Source organism: Podarcis filfolensis, assembly GCF_964270895.1.
Source record: "Podarcis filfolensis genome assembly, chromosome: 1".
NCBI classification, from domain to species: domain Eukaryota; kingdom Metazoa; phylum Chordata; class Lepidosauria; order Squamata; family Lacertidae; genus Podarcis; species Podarcis filfolensis.
In genome coordinates, this window is record NC_139604.1 from 129,974,316 (window position 1) to 129,993,322 (window position 19,007).

The 19,007-nt window shown below is 45.6% G+C and overlaps 1 protein-coding gene across 1 annotated transcript in view; it reads right to left on the bottom strand.

The window, feature by feature from the left end:
- Positions 1 to 4,534: 4,534 nt before the first annotated feature.
- Positions 4,535 to 19,007, bottom strand: part of EXOC5 (exocyst complex component 5) — a 32,386-nt gene continuing 17,913 nt past the window's right edge. The window contains exons 8-18 of the mRNA XM_083613785.1: positions 17,846 to 17,890; positions 17,613 to 17,753; positions 15,923 to 16,005; positions 14,009 to 14,218; positions 12,549 to 12,696; positions 10,682 to 10,790; positions 10,099 to 10,219; positions 8,543 to 8,629; positions 7,968 to 8,076; positions 5,786 to 6,001; positions 4,535 to 5,100 (exon numbers count right to left, since the gene is read on the bottom strand). Of these exons, the coding sequence (XP_083469911.1) occupies positions 4,912 to 5,100; positions 5,786 to 6,001; positions 7,968 to 8,076; positions 8,543 to 8,629; positions 10,099 to 10,219; positions 10,682 to 10,790; positions 12,549 to 12,696; positions 14,009 to 14,218; positions 15,923 to 16,005; positions 17,613 to 17,753; positions 17,846 to 17,890 (1,458 nt within the window). The 3' untranslated portion in view covers positions 4,535 to 4,911. The remainder of the gene's footprint in view (positions 5,101 to 5,785; positions 6,002 to 7,967; positions 8,077 to 8,542; positions 8,630 to 10,098; positions 10,220 to 10,681; positions 10,791 to 12,548; positions 12,697 to 14,008; positions 14,219 to 15,922; positions 16,006 to 17,612; positions 17,754 to 17,845; positions 17,891 to 19,007) is intronic.

Here is a 19,007-nt window from a genome sequence, read left to right on the forward strand (position 1 = left end):
ACGGAAACGCCTTTTACCTTCCTGCCACAGCGGTACCTATTTATCTACTTGCACTGGCGTGCTTTTGAAGTACTAGGTTGGCAGGAGCTGGGACAGAGCAACGGGAGCTCACTCCGTCGCAGGGATTCGAACCGCTGACCTTCTGATCGGCAAGCCCAAGAGCATACAGAAAGCCGCAGGCTCAGTTCTCAGCATCTGCTGGTAGGACCAGGAAAGGCTCCCAGTCTGAAACCCTGATGAGCTGCTGCCAGTCAGAGTAGGCAATTGGGTCAATAGCTTATTGGTCCGATTTGGTGTAAGGTAGCCTTTCCTCATCTGATGCCCTCCAGACATTACCTGACTACAGTTCCCATCAGTCCAAGCTGGCGCAGCTGTGTTGGCTCCAACAGAGGGGAGCTGAAGCCCAAGATACCTGGAGGGAGTCAGATTGGAGTAAACTGGTTCAAAAGGAGGCAGCGCAAAGGGGAAAGGACCCCACTCCATCTTTGCAGGATCTGACGTGATGCACCTTGAAGTTTTAGCGCTGCTCACAATAGCACCCCAAAATGGTACCGCAGCAAACGGCTTTGAAGAGTAAGTTCTGGTGGCAGCAAGTTCTGGCTTCTCTCAATTTTGAACCCGGAAATCGTCGGCTTTCTGCAGGAAGGAATGATTGCAGATGGGGATATTGAACAAAAACATGTGAATAGAACCCCAGAATGGAGAAGGCTGGTGCAGCGATGGTTGTATGGCTGAGTTTAAAGGAACCATCCACAACTTCCTCTGTTAGTATTGATGTTTGTGGCCAAGCCGAGTAAAGGGACATCTATAACAGCATTAGAACTTTATTTAAAAAGTAAGTGTGTGTGTGTGCGTGCAACCAAGTTTTGAAGTGTGCAACCAAGTTTTGAAGTATTCTTCTGATGCGATTTGCAGACATACGATGATGCCAAACGCTCTTTGCTTGCCATTCTGAAATCTTTCACAAATGGACTAAATCCCCCTTTTTTGCAGAATGATTTGTAATACTGGTGAGCAGAACCACTGTTTTTTTAAAAAAACAACAACACACCAGCAATGCTGGCACTTAAGATTCAGAGGTATCAGAGAGGTATGTTTGGAATCCACATCACAGCTCACAAAAATGGCAGCTGTACAGCTAGCGCCTTCCTTCTCCGGTGTCCACCGAACGCTTTGTGCCTCTGCCATGGCCAGCGAAAAGAGCGATGCAAGGGAACAAAGCAGGCGTTTTCCCAGAATGCTTTGGGAAAGCTTGGCATGGCTCTGCCTCGCTCCTTTATCACAATAATACTGAGCTTGTATGTATTCACCCCCCCTAAAAAAACCCCATAAAAAACTACAGTGCTATAAATCAGGCAGTACTTATTGGGCCTGGAGACCTTCAAAAAGGTTTGCAGGAAGATCCTTGCGGCTTGAAGAGCTAAGTGCAGGCCTGAGAGAAAAGGCCTTTTGTAAGATGCACTAAAAAACACAGGCCAGTCATCTCCTTGGGGGCGAGCCAAGAGGGATTGTTTGGTCCCAATAGTACGACCGGTGTGCATCTTTGCCACGACACACTGCCCTCACGTGCATACGCTGTGACTCAAAATGTTTTATTTGTTTTTTACCCAGCCTCAAGGCATGCAGGAAATCACAGGTATGCCCAGCCCCAGCTGCTCCCCACCCCCATCATCTGGTTTGCCCTACAGAATGGAGAAGGGATCCAGTTCTAAACCAGAGGGAGCGAGAGGTGATCAAGAGATGCATACTAAATTTGCCCTGCTGGCAACTCTTTATAAAGATGCACATGTACCAAAAACATTAGGAAACTTCCCTAAAGTACCGTATTTTTCGCTCCATAAGAAGCACTTTTTTCTTCCTAAAAAGTAAGGGGAAATGTCTGTGCATCTTATGGAGCGAATGTGTGGTCCCTGGAGCTGAATTGCCCAGGGGCAAAAAGCAGATCATGCTCTTTTTTCTTTTTCTTTTTTTGAAAGAGGGACGTGGGTGTTGAAACTAAGCCGCTGATCGACAAGTGATCAGAAGTGAGATAAGGGATGCTAGCGATAAAGGAGGCTGCCTGGGAGGGGGGAGATAAAAGCCCGGGGATCCTCAGGATTTTTGCACTGAGCCACCCCAAATTCACCGTCAGATCACACAGCATGTCTATGGCTACAGCCTGCACCAATAAATAAATTAAATATGCATCCAGTTTTGTGGGGCTGCAGTGGCGCAAAAATGTGGTTACAAAGCACGGATCCACATGGATTCTCAGGATTTTTGCATTGGGCTACCCCAAACTCACCGTCAAATCACATGTCTATGGCAACAGCATGAACCACAAAAATCATACATCCACTGTTTCATTTAGAGTATTTTTTTTCTTGTTTCCCTCCTCTAAAAACTAGGTGCGTCTTATGGTCAGGTGCGTCTTGTGGAGCGAAAAATACGGTATTTCCGACAGGTGTTTTCTGATTAAATCAGAAAAGTTCCATGCCACTTCTGAGACAGGGAAGGAGTTAAAACTTTGCCTGTGAATGTATGGGTTGTATTTAGCACATTGGATTTGGCTCACAGTTTGTGTATACATGATTACACAGTTTGTGTATACATGAGTTAATAAAATGAAGACTGCATGTTGTCTTGCTACGTTCTGAACATGGTCTTATGAATGGGAAAAGAGGCCCTGTTAACAGTTTCATGGGGCTTTTAGATCTCACCAGAACTAAGTCAAAGTGTAGTCAGGTGTATTCCCTTAGGAGCATTGTGAAAAATGTGAGGAGATACTACACAGATTTAAGTCAGTTACTGGAGGGTTCAGCACCGCTCTCCATCTATACACACTGCTAACATGTGTGTGTCACGATTCTTTTAACACCCACGTAACAAGCACAAGTCGTCTGTGCAAAGCTTTCCCCATCATGGCATCCGCAAGGAAGGGAAAAGGTTCAGCTGCTGAACTTCAGTGCATCAAGCCGCTGTCAAAGCTTCAGGAACCACTTTGTGGGATGTAATTCATTGATACAGTCAAATGCAACAGTCCTTATTTCCTTAGAGTGGGTTGTTGATCTTTTGCTGCCATGCTGCTCTCCTGCAGCCATTTTGTTATCTTAATGTAGTTTTGCTGTCTGCTGTCTCTCAGACTTTGTTATGTAATTACCCTATTTTTCGCTCTATAGGACGCACTTTTTCCCCTCCAAAAATGAAGGGGAAATGTGTGTGTGTCCTATGGGGCGAATGCAGGCTTTCGCTGAAGCCTGGAGAGCGAGAGGGGTCGGTGCGCATCAACCCCTCTCGCTCTCCAGGCTTCAGGAAGCTATCCGCAAGCCTTCGGAGTGCGGTGGGAGTTCCCGCCGGGCTTCAAAGGCTTGTGGGTAGCAGCCTGCAGCCCGAAGAGCTCCGGGAGCTGCGCGCAACCTTGCCGCCGCTCCCAGACCTGTTCTGGGGGCTGGAGTCGGGGGAAACTCGGGCTTCCCCTGCCCTAACCCCGCGGCTCAAAATGAAGCCAAGACAGCAAACAGGATCCATCCCGCTCGCTGTCTTGGCTTCTGCCAAAGCCGCGCACAGCCTCTCCCGGCTGGAGAGGTTGCGCGTGGCTAAAAAGGAAGCCATGATAGCCAGCGGGATGGATCCTGCTCGCTGTCTTGGCTTCTTTGCTCTTTGGGGCTGGGGGGGGGTAAATAATTTTTCCCCCTTTGTTCCCCCCCCTAAAAACTAGATGCACCCTATGGTCCGGTGCGCCCTATGGAGTGAAAAATACGGTATTAAGTAAAGCCTGCCTTTCAGGGATCAAACCATGAACTGAAATGTGAGTAAACGTTTTGTTACTTTACTCAGAAACTCTTGTGTCTTTATTCTTTTGAGGGGGATTAAAGGGGACACCAGGAAATAATCTTAACTAAGAGAGTCAAACGAATCTGCAAACTAGTTTCCAGCTATACTGAAGGGAATCTGCTCTGCTACATCACTTACTAGTGTGAGTGAAGGACGGATAATACTTATCCAATATATCCTTTCCTACCGTCTTTAGCATTCCCACACTCTTCCAGGGGGGGAAGGGAGTCGGGCAACCCTGCAAGCTGTCACCTGTCCCACAAGTACACTAAGCCTCATCGCTATGCTTTATCAGGATCATGCTGCAGAGATGTGCACAAGCCCATCAGCGGAAGGAAAAGGAGGCAGCAAGACGGGGCCGCTGGTGGCTACTGGGAGCAAGGAAAGGCATGGCGAGAAAGGAAATGGAAAAGAGAAAGGAAGAGCAGGGAGACTTGTTCAGCTGAACAGAGATGCCAGCCATAGAATGAGAGCTCTGCCTCAGGAACATCATTTAACTCTGCAGGGGGAGACGCTTCCTGATGCTTTCCCAAGTGCAAAACTTTACATCTGTGGCGGGTGTCATTTTGAGAGAGCGCAAAGCGGTTTTAAGGAACGCCCATCTACAAAAAGGATCTATTCCCTTCTCTCCACTGGGTAACCGAAAGGTGTTAAGGTTGCAGATCGGGCAAAGGAATCCACTTTGGATGTTCCGAAATACAAGTCATTCTTTTTGAACCAGTGCTGAAAACGTATTTATTTGTTTTTATTTATTTATTTAATTCATTCATTCAGAAGACAGCAAGTCAGAAAGATTGGCCACGTGGCGTTCCGATGAACAGGCAATAGGAAGTGCTTTTGCAGAATCTAAATTTCTGGAGGCTGTTTATTTTACACGGAAGAAGAAAAGAGGACAAATGGAAAGGACCAGTTTAAGTTACACCTGGACATTTTTCTACCAAGAGCGCGCGCGCGCTCTCTCTCTCTCTCTCTCTCTCTCTCTCTCTCTCCCCCCCCCTCTCCAATCTGGCCCCCACCCCACCCTCAGAAAAAGCCGCCACTATGCTCTCTAGGAAGCCAAGTCCCAGCAAACACTTGGGTTTTGCTTCTTCTGCGCTCTCAGCTGAAGTGGCGGCCAAGGCGAGCGGATCTGTAGTCAAGACGGAGCTGTACAAAGGAATGGAGGATGTTCTTGTCCAGAATAGCAAGCTGCTCTCCTGAGCAGACCTGCTTCAAGTTATCCGGAGCGACGACAAGGAGGTTGCAAAGGGAGTGGAGCGTGTCAAAAAGCTGCAGTACCAGTGCAATCTGTAGCAATGGGGGGGGGGGAAGCAAAGCAAGATCAATTTAAATACCCAACGGTGCTTTTCAGATACACCACAGGCCTAGAGATTATTATAGTGGTACCTCGGTTTTTAAACGCCTCCGTAGTCGAACGGTTCGGAACTCGGACATCGAAAACCCGGAAGTAAATGCCTTGGTTTTTGAACGCATCTCAGAAGTCAAACAGGAAACACGGCTCCCGATTTGAGTTTTCCGTATTGAGCAGGCATAGGCAAACTAAGCCCTCCAGATGTTTTGGGACTACAACTCCCATCATCCCTAGCTAACAGGACCAGTGGTCAGGGATGGTGGGAGTTGTAGTCTCAAAACATCTGGAGGGTCGAGTTTGCCCATGCCTGGTATTGAGGCTTCCATTTTGAGGCTTCCGCTTTCAGTTTTTGAACGTTTCGGAACTCGAACGGACTTCTGGAACGGATTACATTCGAAAACCGAGGTACCACTGTATTAGCAAAACATTATTTGCATAATGCACCCAATGCAAATATATTTTTCTCACCTTTGTTCATGAACGCAACAAACCTTTGAGGCTGACAGTTTGACTATTCCCATTTTATAGGTAAATCCCGTTTTAACATTAGGCCACCCAGTCAAATACAAGGACAAGGTGCTGCATCTCAAATTGCACTGGGCATGCCTATTGGCCACATACCTTGAACTCTTTGGCACATTTCCGGTATTCAGCCACATCGCAGATTGCCAACATGCCACCCATGCAGCTGTAGGAATATTGTTGCAGGTGCTCATAGATGAGTCGGTGGAAGCGAACTCCAAACTCCGTCAGAACACCGTCCACGTTCTTGCCATCCATAGAATTCCTGATCTTTTCCACTTGCTTTCTGACATAGATGCAGACTTTGGCACAGGCCTGGAAAGTAAGCAGGAAAGTTAGGAGGAGAAAAAGAAAAGGGCTCTGTCAGGCTTGACAGCCACTGGGGGTGGGAACTGTGGGGTGTGTGTTGGGTTTCTGAACTGACGACTGGGGAAAGGTGTTACCTCACATTGTGGTCATACAACATTTTTCAACTGAATAAAGAACGGACACTTCACTCTTTCGCAAACTTCTCAGCTGCCCTCTTGGAAGAAAATGAGTTCAATACTTTTAGATGGCATTCCTGGGATGTGAAACTCCCAGGAACTGCAGCAAAATGCAGGTTGCATTCTTGTGGCCACTTATCTGAGAGTAAACCCCATTTAACTCAATGGGATTCACTCATAAGGAAACATAGAATTGGCTTGTAATCCCTGCTTATCACTACATTACACTTGTTTAAAGTGAAAAAAAATATTGGTGATGTGGCAGTTATTTGAAGTGACTAATGTACAAGAATCATACTTGTGATTTAATCATTTTTTCCAGTCTGTCTGACAAGTAGTTCTGTGTAACCCAGAACTTTGCGTGCAGAGAGAGATGCTGATGCAACAAAAAGGTTCACTATATCTATTTCATACCTCTTATTTTAAAAAGCATTCAAATATCCCAGTGGAAGTATCTGAAAGTAAATTCCACTGATGTTACTCAAACGGTAATATTAAGTAAGCCGCAGTAGTGGTCTTGATGTGCACCCATCACTCTCTCTCATGCACTCACACTTCAGATAAATAAATAGAACAACAGAATTGTAGAACTGGAAGGGACACTAAGGGTCATCTAGTCCAACCCCCTGCAATGCAGGAATATCAACTGAAGCATCCCTGACAAATGGCCATCCAACCTCTGCTTAGAAACCTCCAAGGAAGTAGAGTCCACCGCCTCCTGAGGGAGACCGTTCCACTGTCAAACAGCTCTTACTGTCAGAAAGTTTGCCCTGATGTCTAGTCAGAATCTCTCGTAACTTGAATCCATGTGCTACAATTATCCCAATACTTTGGCTGCTACCAAAGCCAGTCAAGGTTCTGGAGTTATACTGTCCTTATACAGTGGTACCTCGGGTTAAGTACTTAATTCGTTCCGTGGGTCTGTTCCTAACCTGAAACTGTTCTTAACCTGAAGCACCACTTTAGCTAATGGGGCCTCCTGCTGCTGCTCTGCCGCCGCTGCGCGATTTCTGTTCTCATCCTGAAGCAAAGTTCTTAACCCGAGGTAATATTTCTGAGTTAGCGGAGTCTGTAACCTGAAGCGTATGTAACCTGAAGCGTATGTAACCCAAGGTACCACTGTATTATGTAATGCCTTCAAATGTGGTCGCAAAAGGTGCACCGCTATTAAAATAAGTTCCCTGGTAATTGAGGCATCACTCATTCTGAGCATTTTGCTCCATGTGCAACATTTGGATTTCTTCAAACACTGTGGCTCTGTTGGTGGCAACCACGGAGATCTGGGAGCCTGAAGGGCACAGTGAGGAATGTCTTCATTTTTACTCTGTGCTTTGTGAACGCGGCACACTTCGGCTGGGGTGCTGGGAGCTACTCCGCAGGGTGGGAGGGTGGGTTTGGCTCCTGGTGCGGTATAAATGCTAAATTGCAGTCGTCAATACAGCGTAGCTTAGTACATAAGAGGATACAGCCTTATTGCAGGGGGCTGGGCTAAACTATCTGCCAGCCTCACCCCACTCTATGCTTCCACATTCTTATGATTTCTATACAGCACAACAGGACACCAATGACTAAAAACGCTGAGCATTTAGGAACCGCTATTGTTCTCGCCCAGGCAGAAATCGCACAATGGAAATGCATCAGAATTCCTAGAAGAGTGAAGAAAACTTGACTATTAAGGGAGGCGCATGTGTGATAAAATGCATACGCTGAGCAGAGCCAGCAGGGAAGAACGCCAGTGGCAGTCCAATTACTTGCCGTGTCACTTGTCATTGACTAATCTATATATAGTTACTCACATTAGTGTACTGAATCAGAACATTGTTCTCATCTTCTGGTTTGAAATCGGTCTTCCTTTGTTCCGCCGCCAAGATGTGCTTCATCTGCCCAATCATGCAATTCAGCGTCCTTCAAAGTTAAAATACCAGGTGGCTGTTTTAAAGTTAGCATTTTGAGCCCCACAAAGCCCAAGCCAACACGATCCTCTTCTCAAAGCGACCGCTAACTTGCGGTGAAGTGTGCCGTCGCAGGCCTACTTCCCTGGGCTTCCAGAAATGGTGGGCTGCTAAGGAGCAGCAGAGGCGATTTAAAACTTCGCTCTTAAAATTAGAGATTAACACGCACATTATTTATGTAACACCATCTCGATACTCTGCACTTCACAAAGCAGCAGCATGGCTGTCCCTTCCTCCAAGGGACTTGCAATCAGAACTAGGCACTGGGATGGAGGGATGGCTAGACACAGGTCCACAATTCTCCCCACCCCTAAATTTTCATTATTTGCCAGAATAATGAACTGTCCCAAACCACGAACAGTTGATGCAAAAGGGGAAACTGAGTGATGATCCAGAAAGGTGATGGAGCCTTCACTTGCCTGTCAATGCCCATGTCCAGCTTCACCTCCATTTGTTCTGTGACGTCCTTTTTCTTCTGAAGACATTCAGAGAGCTTGGGGGAAGAGCTGTAATAAAAGGAGGGAGGGGAAGTTGTTAGCTACCATTCTCTGCCACACACACATCGACTCCAAGTGAAGGAATGGGTTTCCCAAGCCCAAAACTGACTGTGCAGGCAGTTTGAAACTGCACCAAAATCCCTATTTTTCCTTAGCTAACATGCTTTAACTTGAGCTCTTGAGCCAAAACCCAGCTGTATAAACAAGTGCTCAGAGTCCTCTCCTTTATCAGTTTGTGATGGCAAGTATGGCCTTGACTGTACCAGTAGAACAGGGAAGACACGTCTGTGCCTTATCTTATATCCTGACCACAAAAGACACACAGACCTAGTCTGGGAATAGCGCCAGAGGGTGTTCTTGGAGATGGTGACCTCTTGCTCCAAGATAAGAGTAGGAACAGGAAGATCCTTTTATGGTCAGAAGTACAGGAAGTAATATCCTTTTATGGTTAAGAGTGCCGGAGCAGGAACATCTGTGATGTCAACCTGCGTGTACAAGCTGACGTGGCTGGATTCCTGGGGAAGGGGGGAGAGGGTGCCTGGAGAATATATATACTGCATGTAATCTCTCATTTCTTTGGACTTGCTGTGGACTGACCACGCAAGTGCCTTTCTGCTGTTCCGGAGAGCAGAAATAAAGAACTCTTTCTCTGAACCAACCCTCGGTGTCATTTGACTTCCTTCCTCCTGTCCGGGAGCAACGCAGACCCAATCGGTGAACTCCAATAAGGCTACACAAGCACCCTCGATCCCAGGGCACTTGAATCTGCAAGGGTTTCCCAGTTCGTCCACCCTGTCATTTTCGCCTCTCGTGAAAGAGGCCTCCTAGTCGCAGTTATGTGTGGAACAGGCTACGTGGGAGGGAGAACCTGGCCGTGCAACTGTTGGGGGTGCTGTGTGGAGGCAAGTATGGAAAAGTATTACATATGCAGAAGACTATCCAAAGAGCCCAGCTGGATCAGATAAAAGGGAGCCCACCTCCTTCTTGCAGTGACCAAGCAGGTGTCTATGGGAAGCCCAGCAGAAGACCTGAGAGCCAAAGGCCTCTCCTATTGCTGTTCCCCAGTGACTGTCATTCAGAGTTAGCCCATAGCCACCATGTCTAATAGCCACTGATGCCTTTTATCACTCATGTAATGCCATTCTTGGGCTTCGGTAGCCAACAGAATACTGAAAATCTCAATTTGCAAATTAACTAACTTAATTTGGAAAAAATGCAAAATAAGGTTTTTAAACCCCCAGAGGATTACATGGAAATATGTGATCTCTCAGAAGTCAGTATGGGGGCTTCCAGTAGGTCAGGGTGCAAGAAATCCCACAGTGTCTGCCTCCATGTCCTGCTTATTCTGGAGCTTTTATGTGGCCCCAGACAGGAGATGATTCTAGCATAACACTTTTTGCCCCTACGAAGGAACATTTATGAGTCAGAATGCAAACTCTACATGGCTTCTTGGCCTGAAAACACAACAGGTAACCTACCTAACCAATGGCATCAGATGATCATTGAACTGCTTGTCAAAGAGGTGAAAAATGGTATTAGCCTGGTTCACGACATCCAGGAAGTAAAGATTTGCAGTCTTGGCATCTGGAGAAGGAATTCCTAGAGGCAAGCAAATAATGAAACCAGTAAAAACTTTTGAATGAGTCTAAGGAAACAATCCATCCAACAAGCGTCAGGAATCCTGAGAACCAGTTAGCAGAATCGCCAGCGATAACAAGGACACTGACTTTAAGCTGTACGAAGGTTAAGTGTTTGATATTTTCATTTCTTTAAAAGCTGAAAATGGGACTACTCCAATCTATTTCATCAGAGTTGCTTCTAAATTATATACATATCAGCAATTTTAAGAATGGTGTTTACATTAAATTTTGTTTCTTTGTTTACGATGCTGTTTTGTTTGGAGCCTAAACCGCTAGGGCAAGTTACATCAGAATACTGCAGCCTCGAACTAAATGAACTTTTAAGTAGTTTCCAAAAATGTATTGTTTCAAAGAAGGGTCACATATTTTAGCTACGTTACAGAGTAATATTTAATGGGAATAAAGGCAGTATTGCACTTACCAGCCAACCCAATTTCCAGAGCGTAATCAATGTGCTCGATGCATAAGAACTCCACGAGCAAAGAGAAAATTCTGAAGGCGTTTTTCGGCAGATCTGAAGGGTCAGAAAGCTTTAAAAGTGGAAAGGGCTCGTTAGGACCTTTCTGGCACTGAGATGTGAAAAATCATATGCAAACTATTTTAAACACAGACCACTTTGCATGGATTCATGCAAAGACCAACCAAAACCATGTAATTATGAAGAGTTGGAGCAACTTGCAAGTGACAAGTTTTTGTTGGCCATCCTAAGGACTAGGGCTGGGCGATATCTGGTTTTCAACATCCTGCTTTATCACCAGCTAAACATCACTATGTGTGAAATAAGGATGGAACTATGCAGAGGCACAGGCTGACTTCACGGTTTTTCCCGCATCGTGATTTTTGCCGGCGCCTGCTCTTGTGATTTGCTGCCCCCTGCAGGAGGCAAGGAGAGCTGAGCCAGCAGAGTTAACAGGGGCTGTGGGAATCGAGAGAAGCATTGGCCGGCTCCACGTCTTTTCCCACACTGTGATTTTTGCAGAGCGTACACACATATCATGATTTGCCATATACTGCCAGGTCAAAAATTATGGTATCACGATATGGACTTCAAACCGCTTTTGGACGATATATCGCCCAACCCTACTAAGGACCCCTACCTTTATTTCCTGAAAAGGAAGTTCTGAAAATGAAGGGGTGGGGTAATGAGGGCCACTCCCTTCTAAGCAACATGCCAATTGTGGGTGGGGCCAGTAGCAGGCAGAGCAAGGAATGGAAAACGTTGCCCTTGTATAGTGCAATAGGTTTTTTGCACAGGTCTCTCTCTGTTCCCCTTTCAGACAAGCAGGAGGCGTGATCAGAGTTCAAGGACACATTCCAGACAGGTAAAAACACTGAAGGAAGGTGTGAAGGAAGTCTGGGTGAGGGGAGAGCTCCCTGGGCCGGATAGAGAGGCCTGGGAGGCTGCATTTTGCCCTGGGCCCAGGGTTCCCCACTCCTGCGCATCCGCCTTCTGGGCCCCTCACGGCTCCTTGCATCTTTCACAAAACAACCCTTCCTGCTGCTCCTCTTGCCCTTCTCGCCCTCTCTCCAGACTCCAGTGCTATCGTCCTTTCCCCCCAACAACTTCTGAAAATGCTATTGGAAGCTGGGTGAAATGGAGGAGAGCAACCAAACACGGAAGTGAGCTTGGCAATCCGGACTGAAGGCACATCTATTATACCAAGGGAAGGTGGGGTGGAAAAAACACTATTGTACTGCAAAAGGGAATCCAGAAGGGGGAACTACGGTCTTGCAGCTCCCGTCAATTTCACTCTAGTCCCAACAACAAAACTTTATTAATGAATATACTTAGAGATGCCTGAAAGTCAAGAAAGAGGGTGTTGTTGAATCTCTGCTGGAACAGCATTCTGAAGCATGTCACCAGCAGCATTAAAAAAATAAATAATAATAATAATAATAATAATAATAATAATTATTATTATTATTATTATTATTATTATTATTATTATTATTATTTATTACATTTAAATACCACCCTATACCCACAGGTAAATGCCCAACTACTTGTTGAAGCTCCTCCAGATTATCTCAGGGACTGAGCTGGGATATAGGAGCTCAGGAAGAAACACTTATTTCATGCATCTATATGCCACTTTTCTACTAAAAAAAAGTTTTCAAAAACAGCATAAGAATTAAGATAATTTAAAAAAAACTATTAGAAGATGTAAAAACAGCAAAATGGGAGCACACACTCAGAAAATGTTTGTGTCCACACAGCAACACTCACAGTGTATACTGATAAACCATTAGAGATAGCCTAAAATAATTCTATTAATAAGTGTACACACCCTGTGGCACCTTTCAAAGGCTTGCTTAGTTTCTTGCAAAAGATTAACCACCACATCCTGGGACAGGAAAGTTTCGCCGTGGGTGTCAATACTGGGTCCCAATGGCAGGTTTGTCCGCTGCCGTATTCGCTCTTTGAATTCTTGAATGCTAGAAAGAGATGCACCAAGCAGGAGCCATTAATCCCAGTGAAGTCTGGTTATGCAAACCGGGGTTAACTTTTCAGCCACATGAAGAACAACGCTAGATGTTTTAAATACAGAATGCAAATTCCTCAGATTTTTGAAGAAAGAACAACAAATGCCACACCATCAGTACAAAAGAATTGGAGACAGACAACTCATATGAAGAAAGTTAAAGCTGGTACAGCAGAGGCAAGCCTGCCTGTGGGGTGCAGAACCATTTATTTTGTCCTGCTATCGTCTCTGGCACAAGAAGTTTTGCAGTGTTTCAAAACCAGCAAAGCCCGTTGGACCAGGAATAATAATAGGGCAAAAGGTATGCATTTGTCCACCACAGGGAATGCCTTCTCCCTCGTGCTGCCTCCAACACACTCTTAAAAGCTACTGCTTATGCCAGGTTAGCACAGCCAGGAAACAGAGAGGTGGTCTTGGTGGCTATTAGCTACAGCAAGGAAACAACCTTCTGCTAGAGTATCGCTATGGGCTGGACAAAATCCTTCTAGCATCCACAGGCTATACCCCATATAACCTATGGGGTATACATGGTATACAGCTGGCAATTTCTCCTGCCAACCTAGCAGTTCGAAAGCACACCAGTGCGAGTAGATAAATAGGTACCGCTGTGGCAGGAAGGTAAACTGTGTTGCCGTGTGCTCTGGTTTCTGTCACGGTGTTCCATTTATTTCACACAACAAACATCCCTGCAAAGTTTTTAGCTTGGTTTTGTGACTGCATCATTAAGACATGCAAGCAACCATTGCAGCAGATAGCAAACAAAATTATAAATGTGTGCATAAAAGGTAAAGGTAAAGGGATTCCTGACTATTAGGTCCAGTCGTGACCGACTCTGGGGTTGTGGCGCTCATCTCGCTTTACTGGCCGAGGGAGCCGGTGTACAGCTTCCGGGTCATGTGGCCAGCATGACTAAGCCGCTTCTGGCAAACCAGAGCAGGTCACAGAAACGCTGTTTACCTTCCCGCCGGAGCGGTACCTATTTATCTACTCGCACTTTGACGTGCTTTCAAACTGCTAGGTTGGCAGGAGCAGGGACCGAGCAACGAGAGCTCACCCCGTCGCGGGGATTCGAACCGCCGACCTTCTGATCGGCAAGCCCTAGGCTCTGTGGTTTAACCTACAGCACCACCCGCATCCCTAATGTGTGCATACCCAGTATCTTAAACAAAAGACTTGTCCTTAATGCAGATTTGAGAATACTGCAAACTTAAAATCAAGAAAGAAAGAAAGAAGAACAGTAAACAAGACTGGAAGCCAAACCTTACCCTCCACTTCCAATGGCTCTCTTTTGGTGGTTTTTCGACTCATAATAGCGCTGCAAAATCATGGAGCTCCTGCTTCTCAAATAACCAATTTCCACCTCGATGTAATTCTCCAAGTAGGAAACGAAGATGGATTTGATAAGCTTAGACAAGAAAGTCTGCTTATCAGTGCCCAAGTTAAACTCCATCAATTTGCTCGAAAGATTACTAGTCCTTTATGTTAAGGAAGGGAGAGGGGGGAGGGAGCAAGAAGGAAAGAAGGAATACATTAGCAGGAGGTAACATTCAGGTATAAAGGATTTGCAGTGTTCACTAAGGGATTGGAGTGAGGGGTCTGGGCACAGCAAACACTACAGCACTGCCAAGGCTAAGCAAGTGTGGACCTGGTCTACAGATTCAGGTAGGTAGCCGTGTTGGTCTGACACAGTCAAAATAAATTTAAAAAATTTCCAGTAGCACCTTAAAGACCAACTAAGTTTGTTCTGGGTATAAGTTTTCGTGTGCATGCACACATCTTCAGATACACTGAAGCAGAAGCCACCAGACCCATATATATAGTGGGAGGGTGGGGTGGGGTTTTTCTCAGGAGGGTAGTAGGAGATGGGTGATTGACTCAATGGGTATGGTAAACCTGTTGACGACTGTTAACAACTTGTCTCATTACATATGCTAAAGCTATTTTTGGTCATCTGCATACAATCCCTTGCTTTTTCCTGTAGGACTAATTGCAGTCGTTAACAGCCATCAACAGGTTTACCATACCCATTGAGTCAATCACCCATCTCCTACTACCCTTCTGAGAAAAACCCTACCCCACCCTCCTACTATATACAGTGGTACCTTGGGTTACAAACACTTCGGGTTACAAACTCCGCTAACCCGGAAGTAGTACCTCGGGTTACAAACTTTGCCCCAGGATGAGAACGGAAATCGTGCGCCAGCGGCACGGCAGCAGCAGGAAGACCCATTAGCAAAAGCGCACCTCAGGTAAAGAACTGTTTCGGGTTAAGAACGGACCTCCGGAATGAATTAAGTTCTTAACCTTAGGTACCACTGTTTAAGGGTCTGGTGACTTCTGTTCCAGTGTATCTGAAGAAGTGTGCATGCACACGAAAGCTTATACCCAGTACAAACTTAGCTGGTCTCTAAGGTGCTACTGGACATTTTTTTTACTTTTTAAATTCATTTTATTACAGTTCAGTTTGAGAATGTCAACCCCACCCCTTCCCGGGTGATTTTCACTTTACTGGAAGAGGGATAGCTTACTTAGTCTACTAACTTGGCTCCCCATACCCTGTTATCATAGAATCATAGAAATGTAGAGCTGGAAGAAACTCGAGGGTCATCTAGCCCAACCTCCTGCAATGCAGGAACTAGTGCTACTCTCCCTGTTTCTTTAGCGTGAAGGCATCCACCTTCACACAGTGCAATCCTCTCATCCCAGTCACCCTCCTGCCACTCCTCCTTCACCACCAATCAAAGCTCCTGCTGCCCTGAGTACAAACAGTACTGAATGTACTTGGATCAAATATTCACCTGGGGCCACCAGTAACAGTCACTGTTCTTTGACGCATTTCTTGTGATGGCAGAAAGCCCTGGCTATTGGCACTTTCTGAACACCACAGAAGCAGAGGTGTCTAGTCTGCCCCCAGCCCTGAATTTCTCCTTTCGTATTACAGCAAATTTAGGCATGGGTGCACAGGTAGGGAGGCACAGAGGTCAGGAGGCACACATTATGAGCACACATTATTTTTAAAAAAGAAGAAACAGCCCACAGTTCTGGGAGGAAATAGCATCTACGGACAGAATAGCCACAAAGTGCTGGAGAAGGACAAAAATTGGGGAGTGGCAGGGAGGGGGACACCAGCAGACCTTGCCAGTGCCCAGTTAAAAAAATTTGTGACAGACAGCACCAACCTTGTATACAGTTCATAGAGGCTCTGAAGATACTGCTCTGCGTCAGACTTCTTGTGCTCTTCCAACTGATCTTTTATATAACTCTGTGAAATGAAGACCAGCACTGCTAGTTCTCAAACACATTCATATATAATAATCCAGTTTTGAGAAACTTCCCATCCAAGTCAATGATTAATAATAATAATAATAATTTATTTATACCCTGCCCATCTGACTGGGTTTCCCCAGCCACTTTGGGCAGCTTCCAGCAAAATATTAAAATACAATGGAAGTTCTCAGAAAAGCAAGGTTTCCAGCATAATCAACGGCAACATCACACTGCCTCCACTTACCCCTCTGTCATTTCAAAACAACAAACACTGCCATTTCTGTGTTGTTCAGATCTTGCCTTTTCACCATAACCTAACTACCACTATTCTGCCTCTTCTACATGCTGGAGAGAGTGGGAGTGGAGAAGTGGCTATCCCAATCCCCTTTCTATCATTTCCACTAATGTGCTGTATGAACTTCCCCTTGAACCACTCACCTCCCCATTACAGAAGGGGTGCCAAAGTACTTGGATGAGGTATTAAGCATAGATATACACACTGCCAGCACAGGCACCGGGGGCCCTGCCTACACAGAAATTGTTCCTCCATCCCTTCACCACACTCAGGGATGCAGTCAGGTGGAAAATCCCTGGTCCCAGAGGGGAAACAACACAGTTCATAAAGAGCGTAGGACGAGCGACAGGCAAGGGACAGAAGGAGCCGCTTTGTGGAATATGATGCTCACTTGGCGGTTGCTTGAAGTGCCATCCCATTCTCAGCAGCAAAACGTCCCACAATCCTTTCCCTGCTCATGCCCACAAAGATTCTGTGCGATTGGCTATTACTATTTTCAGTGTACATAGGGGAACCTGAGGCTATGTTTTTGTGACTTGCCTATTAAAGCCCATAACACTGACCATATAACACTAGTCCTGAGAGACCTGCATTGGCTCCCAGTACGTTTCTGAGCACAATTCATAGTGTTGGTGCTGACCTTGAAAGCCCTAAATGGCCTCAGTCCTGTATACCTGAAGGAGCGTCTCCACCCCCATCGCTCTGCCCAGACACTGAGGTCTAGCTCCGAGGGCCTTCTGGCAGTTCCCTTACTATGAGAAGCCAAGTTACAGGGAACCAGGCAGCGGGCCTTCTCGGCTGTGGCGCCTGCCCTGTGAAACACCCTCCCATCGGATGCCAGGGAAATAAGCAACTATCTTACTTTTAAAAGACATCTGAAGGCAGCACTGTTTAGGGAAGTTTTTAATGCTTAATGCTGTATTGTGTTTTTAATATCCAATTGGAAGCCACCCAGAGTGGCTGAGGAAACCCAGTCAGATGGGCGGGGTATAAATAATAAATTATTACTATATATTATTATAATGATTAGAACCAAGCTGTGGAGTTCAAAGCCTTGTACCACAAAAAGATTCTCCCACACGACTTCTATAGCATTGGGGGAGCAAGCACAGCAAATAGCCATAACTGGACAGCATATATCAAACAACACATTCTTGCACCAAAACACTTCAAGGTTTGTAATAATTAAGGTTGCTACAGATAACCATTCTGAAAAGGAATATACTACACAAAGAACACAATGAAACAACAGTAACTTGTTTGTATTTGAAGAATACTTATAATGTGCTTTTAAAAGTTCAAGTCACCTGAAGCCTGATTTCGAAGATGTTCTGGATAAGTTTGGCCATCACAGTCTCAGGGCTGCTAAATATATCGCCAACCTGCTTGTTCACGTTCTGGCAGAGGACAGTAGTATCTTCAAATATATCGTTCCTCAAGTAGGCACCCTGTGTAAGTTAGGAGAGAGCTGCCACCATTAAAATATCCACAGTTGTAAAACAATGTTATTTAGATAGATCCTTCGTAAGCAAAACCTTACCTCTTGGCACTGTTTTATATACACATCGACACAGTGGGAATAGCCCTATTGAAAACAAAAAAAGGAATTGAAATTTAGGCACATTGCGACTACCGTTAATAACTGTTTCACATCCTGTTTTGACAAGGGCACTGGGGGAGGAACTCTCTGCCTCCCAGCTCCCTTTCTTTGCTTGGCCCCTGGGGAGCTCCACTTTGCCAGCAACATACTACCGGGAGTACAAAATAACCAGGAGAACAGATGGGTCTGCTGGATGGACCATTGGTCTCTCCCCAAAAAGTGGCACTTCACTGCACATGCTAATGGCTATTTAATCTGTCGAACTCAACAGCCTCTCAGGCACATTATTTGCTTAACAAAATTGGAAGCAACAGACCCATTCAGAGTGGGGCCTTTAATACAAAATATCCAAACTTGCCTTGAGGCAGGCAAGAGAGGAATTAACACATGCCTTGAGATATATGTGCCCATTCTGCTTCCAACGAAGTGTAGTCTTGGCCACCCACTGAAGCTCATGCTGGTGATCATACAATGCACTTCCAAAATATACACAGTTTTGAGCCCCGGAAAGTTTCTAGAGGAAAAGAAGCCTGCAGTTGTGGGGTGGTCACTGACAATTCCTTTCTATAGGTCCCAGTGGTCTGAACTTGCACACATAAGTTTGACTCAAATAACGGAGTTCTCTGCCAACTGTAGAAATCACAACGAAGCGGCAGAGGCTCTTAGAAACAGCCGTTGCACATTTGTGTGTATGTAAAGAAACAAGGGAGGAGTGTAGTTTTCATGGAGAGGCTGCTGGAAGAGAAGCTAAGAAAATAAAATGGCCCGTGCTTTCAAAGGGAGAGTAGGAAGGGAGAGCCTTGTGACGTGCTTTGCAATGGACATTCCCTGCTACCCACAAACTTGAGCGCAACTGCCATCCATGCAGGTAAACGGTACAAAAGTCAAACATACAGGGGGCATAACAAACTGCTTTTTCCAATGGCACAATGTTCTATGTGCTGGGAATCGCTTTGCTGAAGCCACATCATCTGGATGGATTAAGTAATGGCTGCAATCTGGAAGGCCCTGTTTTGAGCCAAATCATTCGGATATTTATTCTTCAAAACCCTGGCTGACTGGCTGAGGCTGCAGCACTATGCATGCTAGTTAGAGGTAAGTC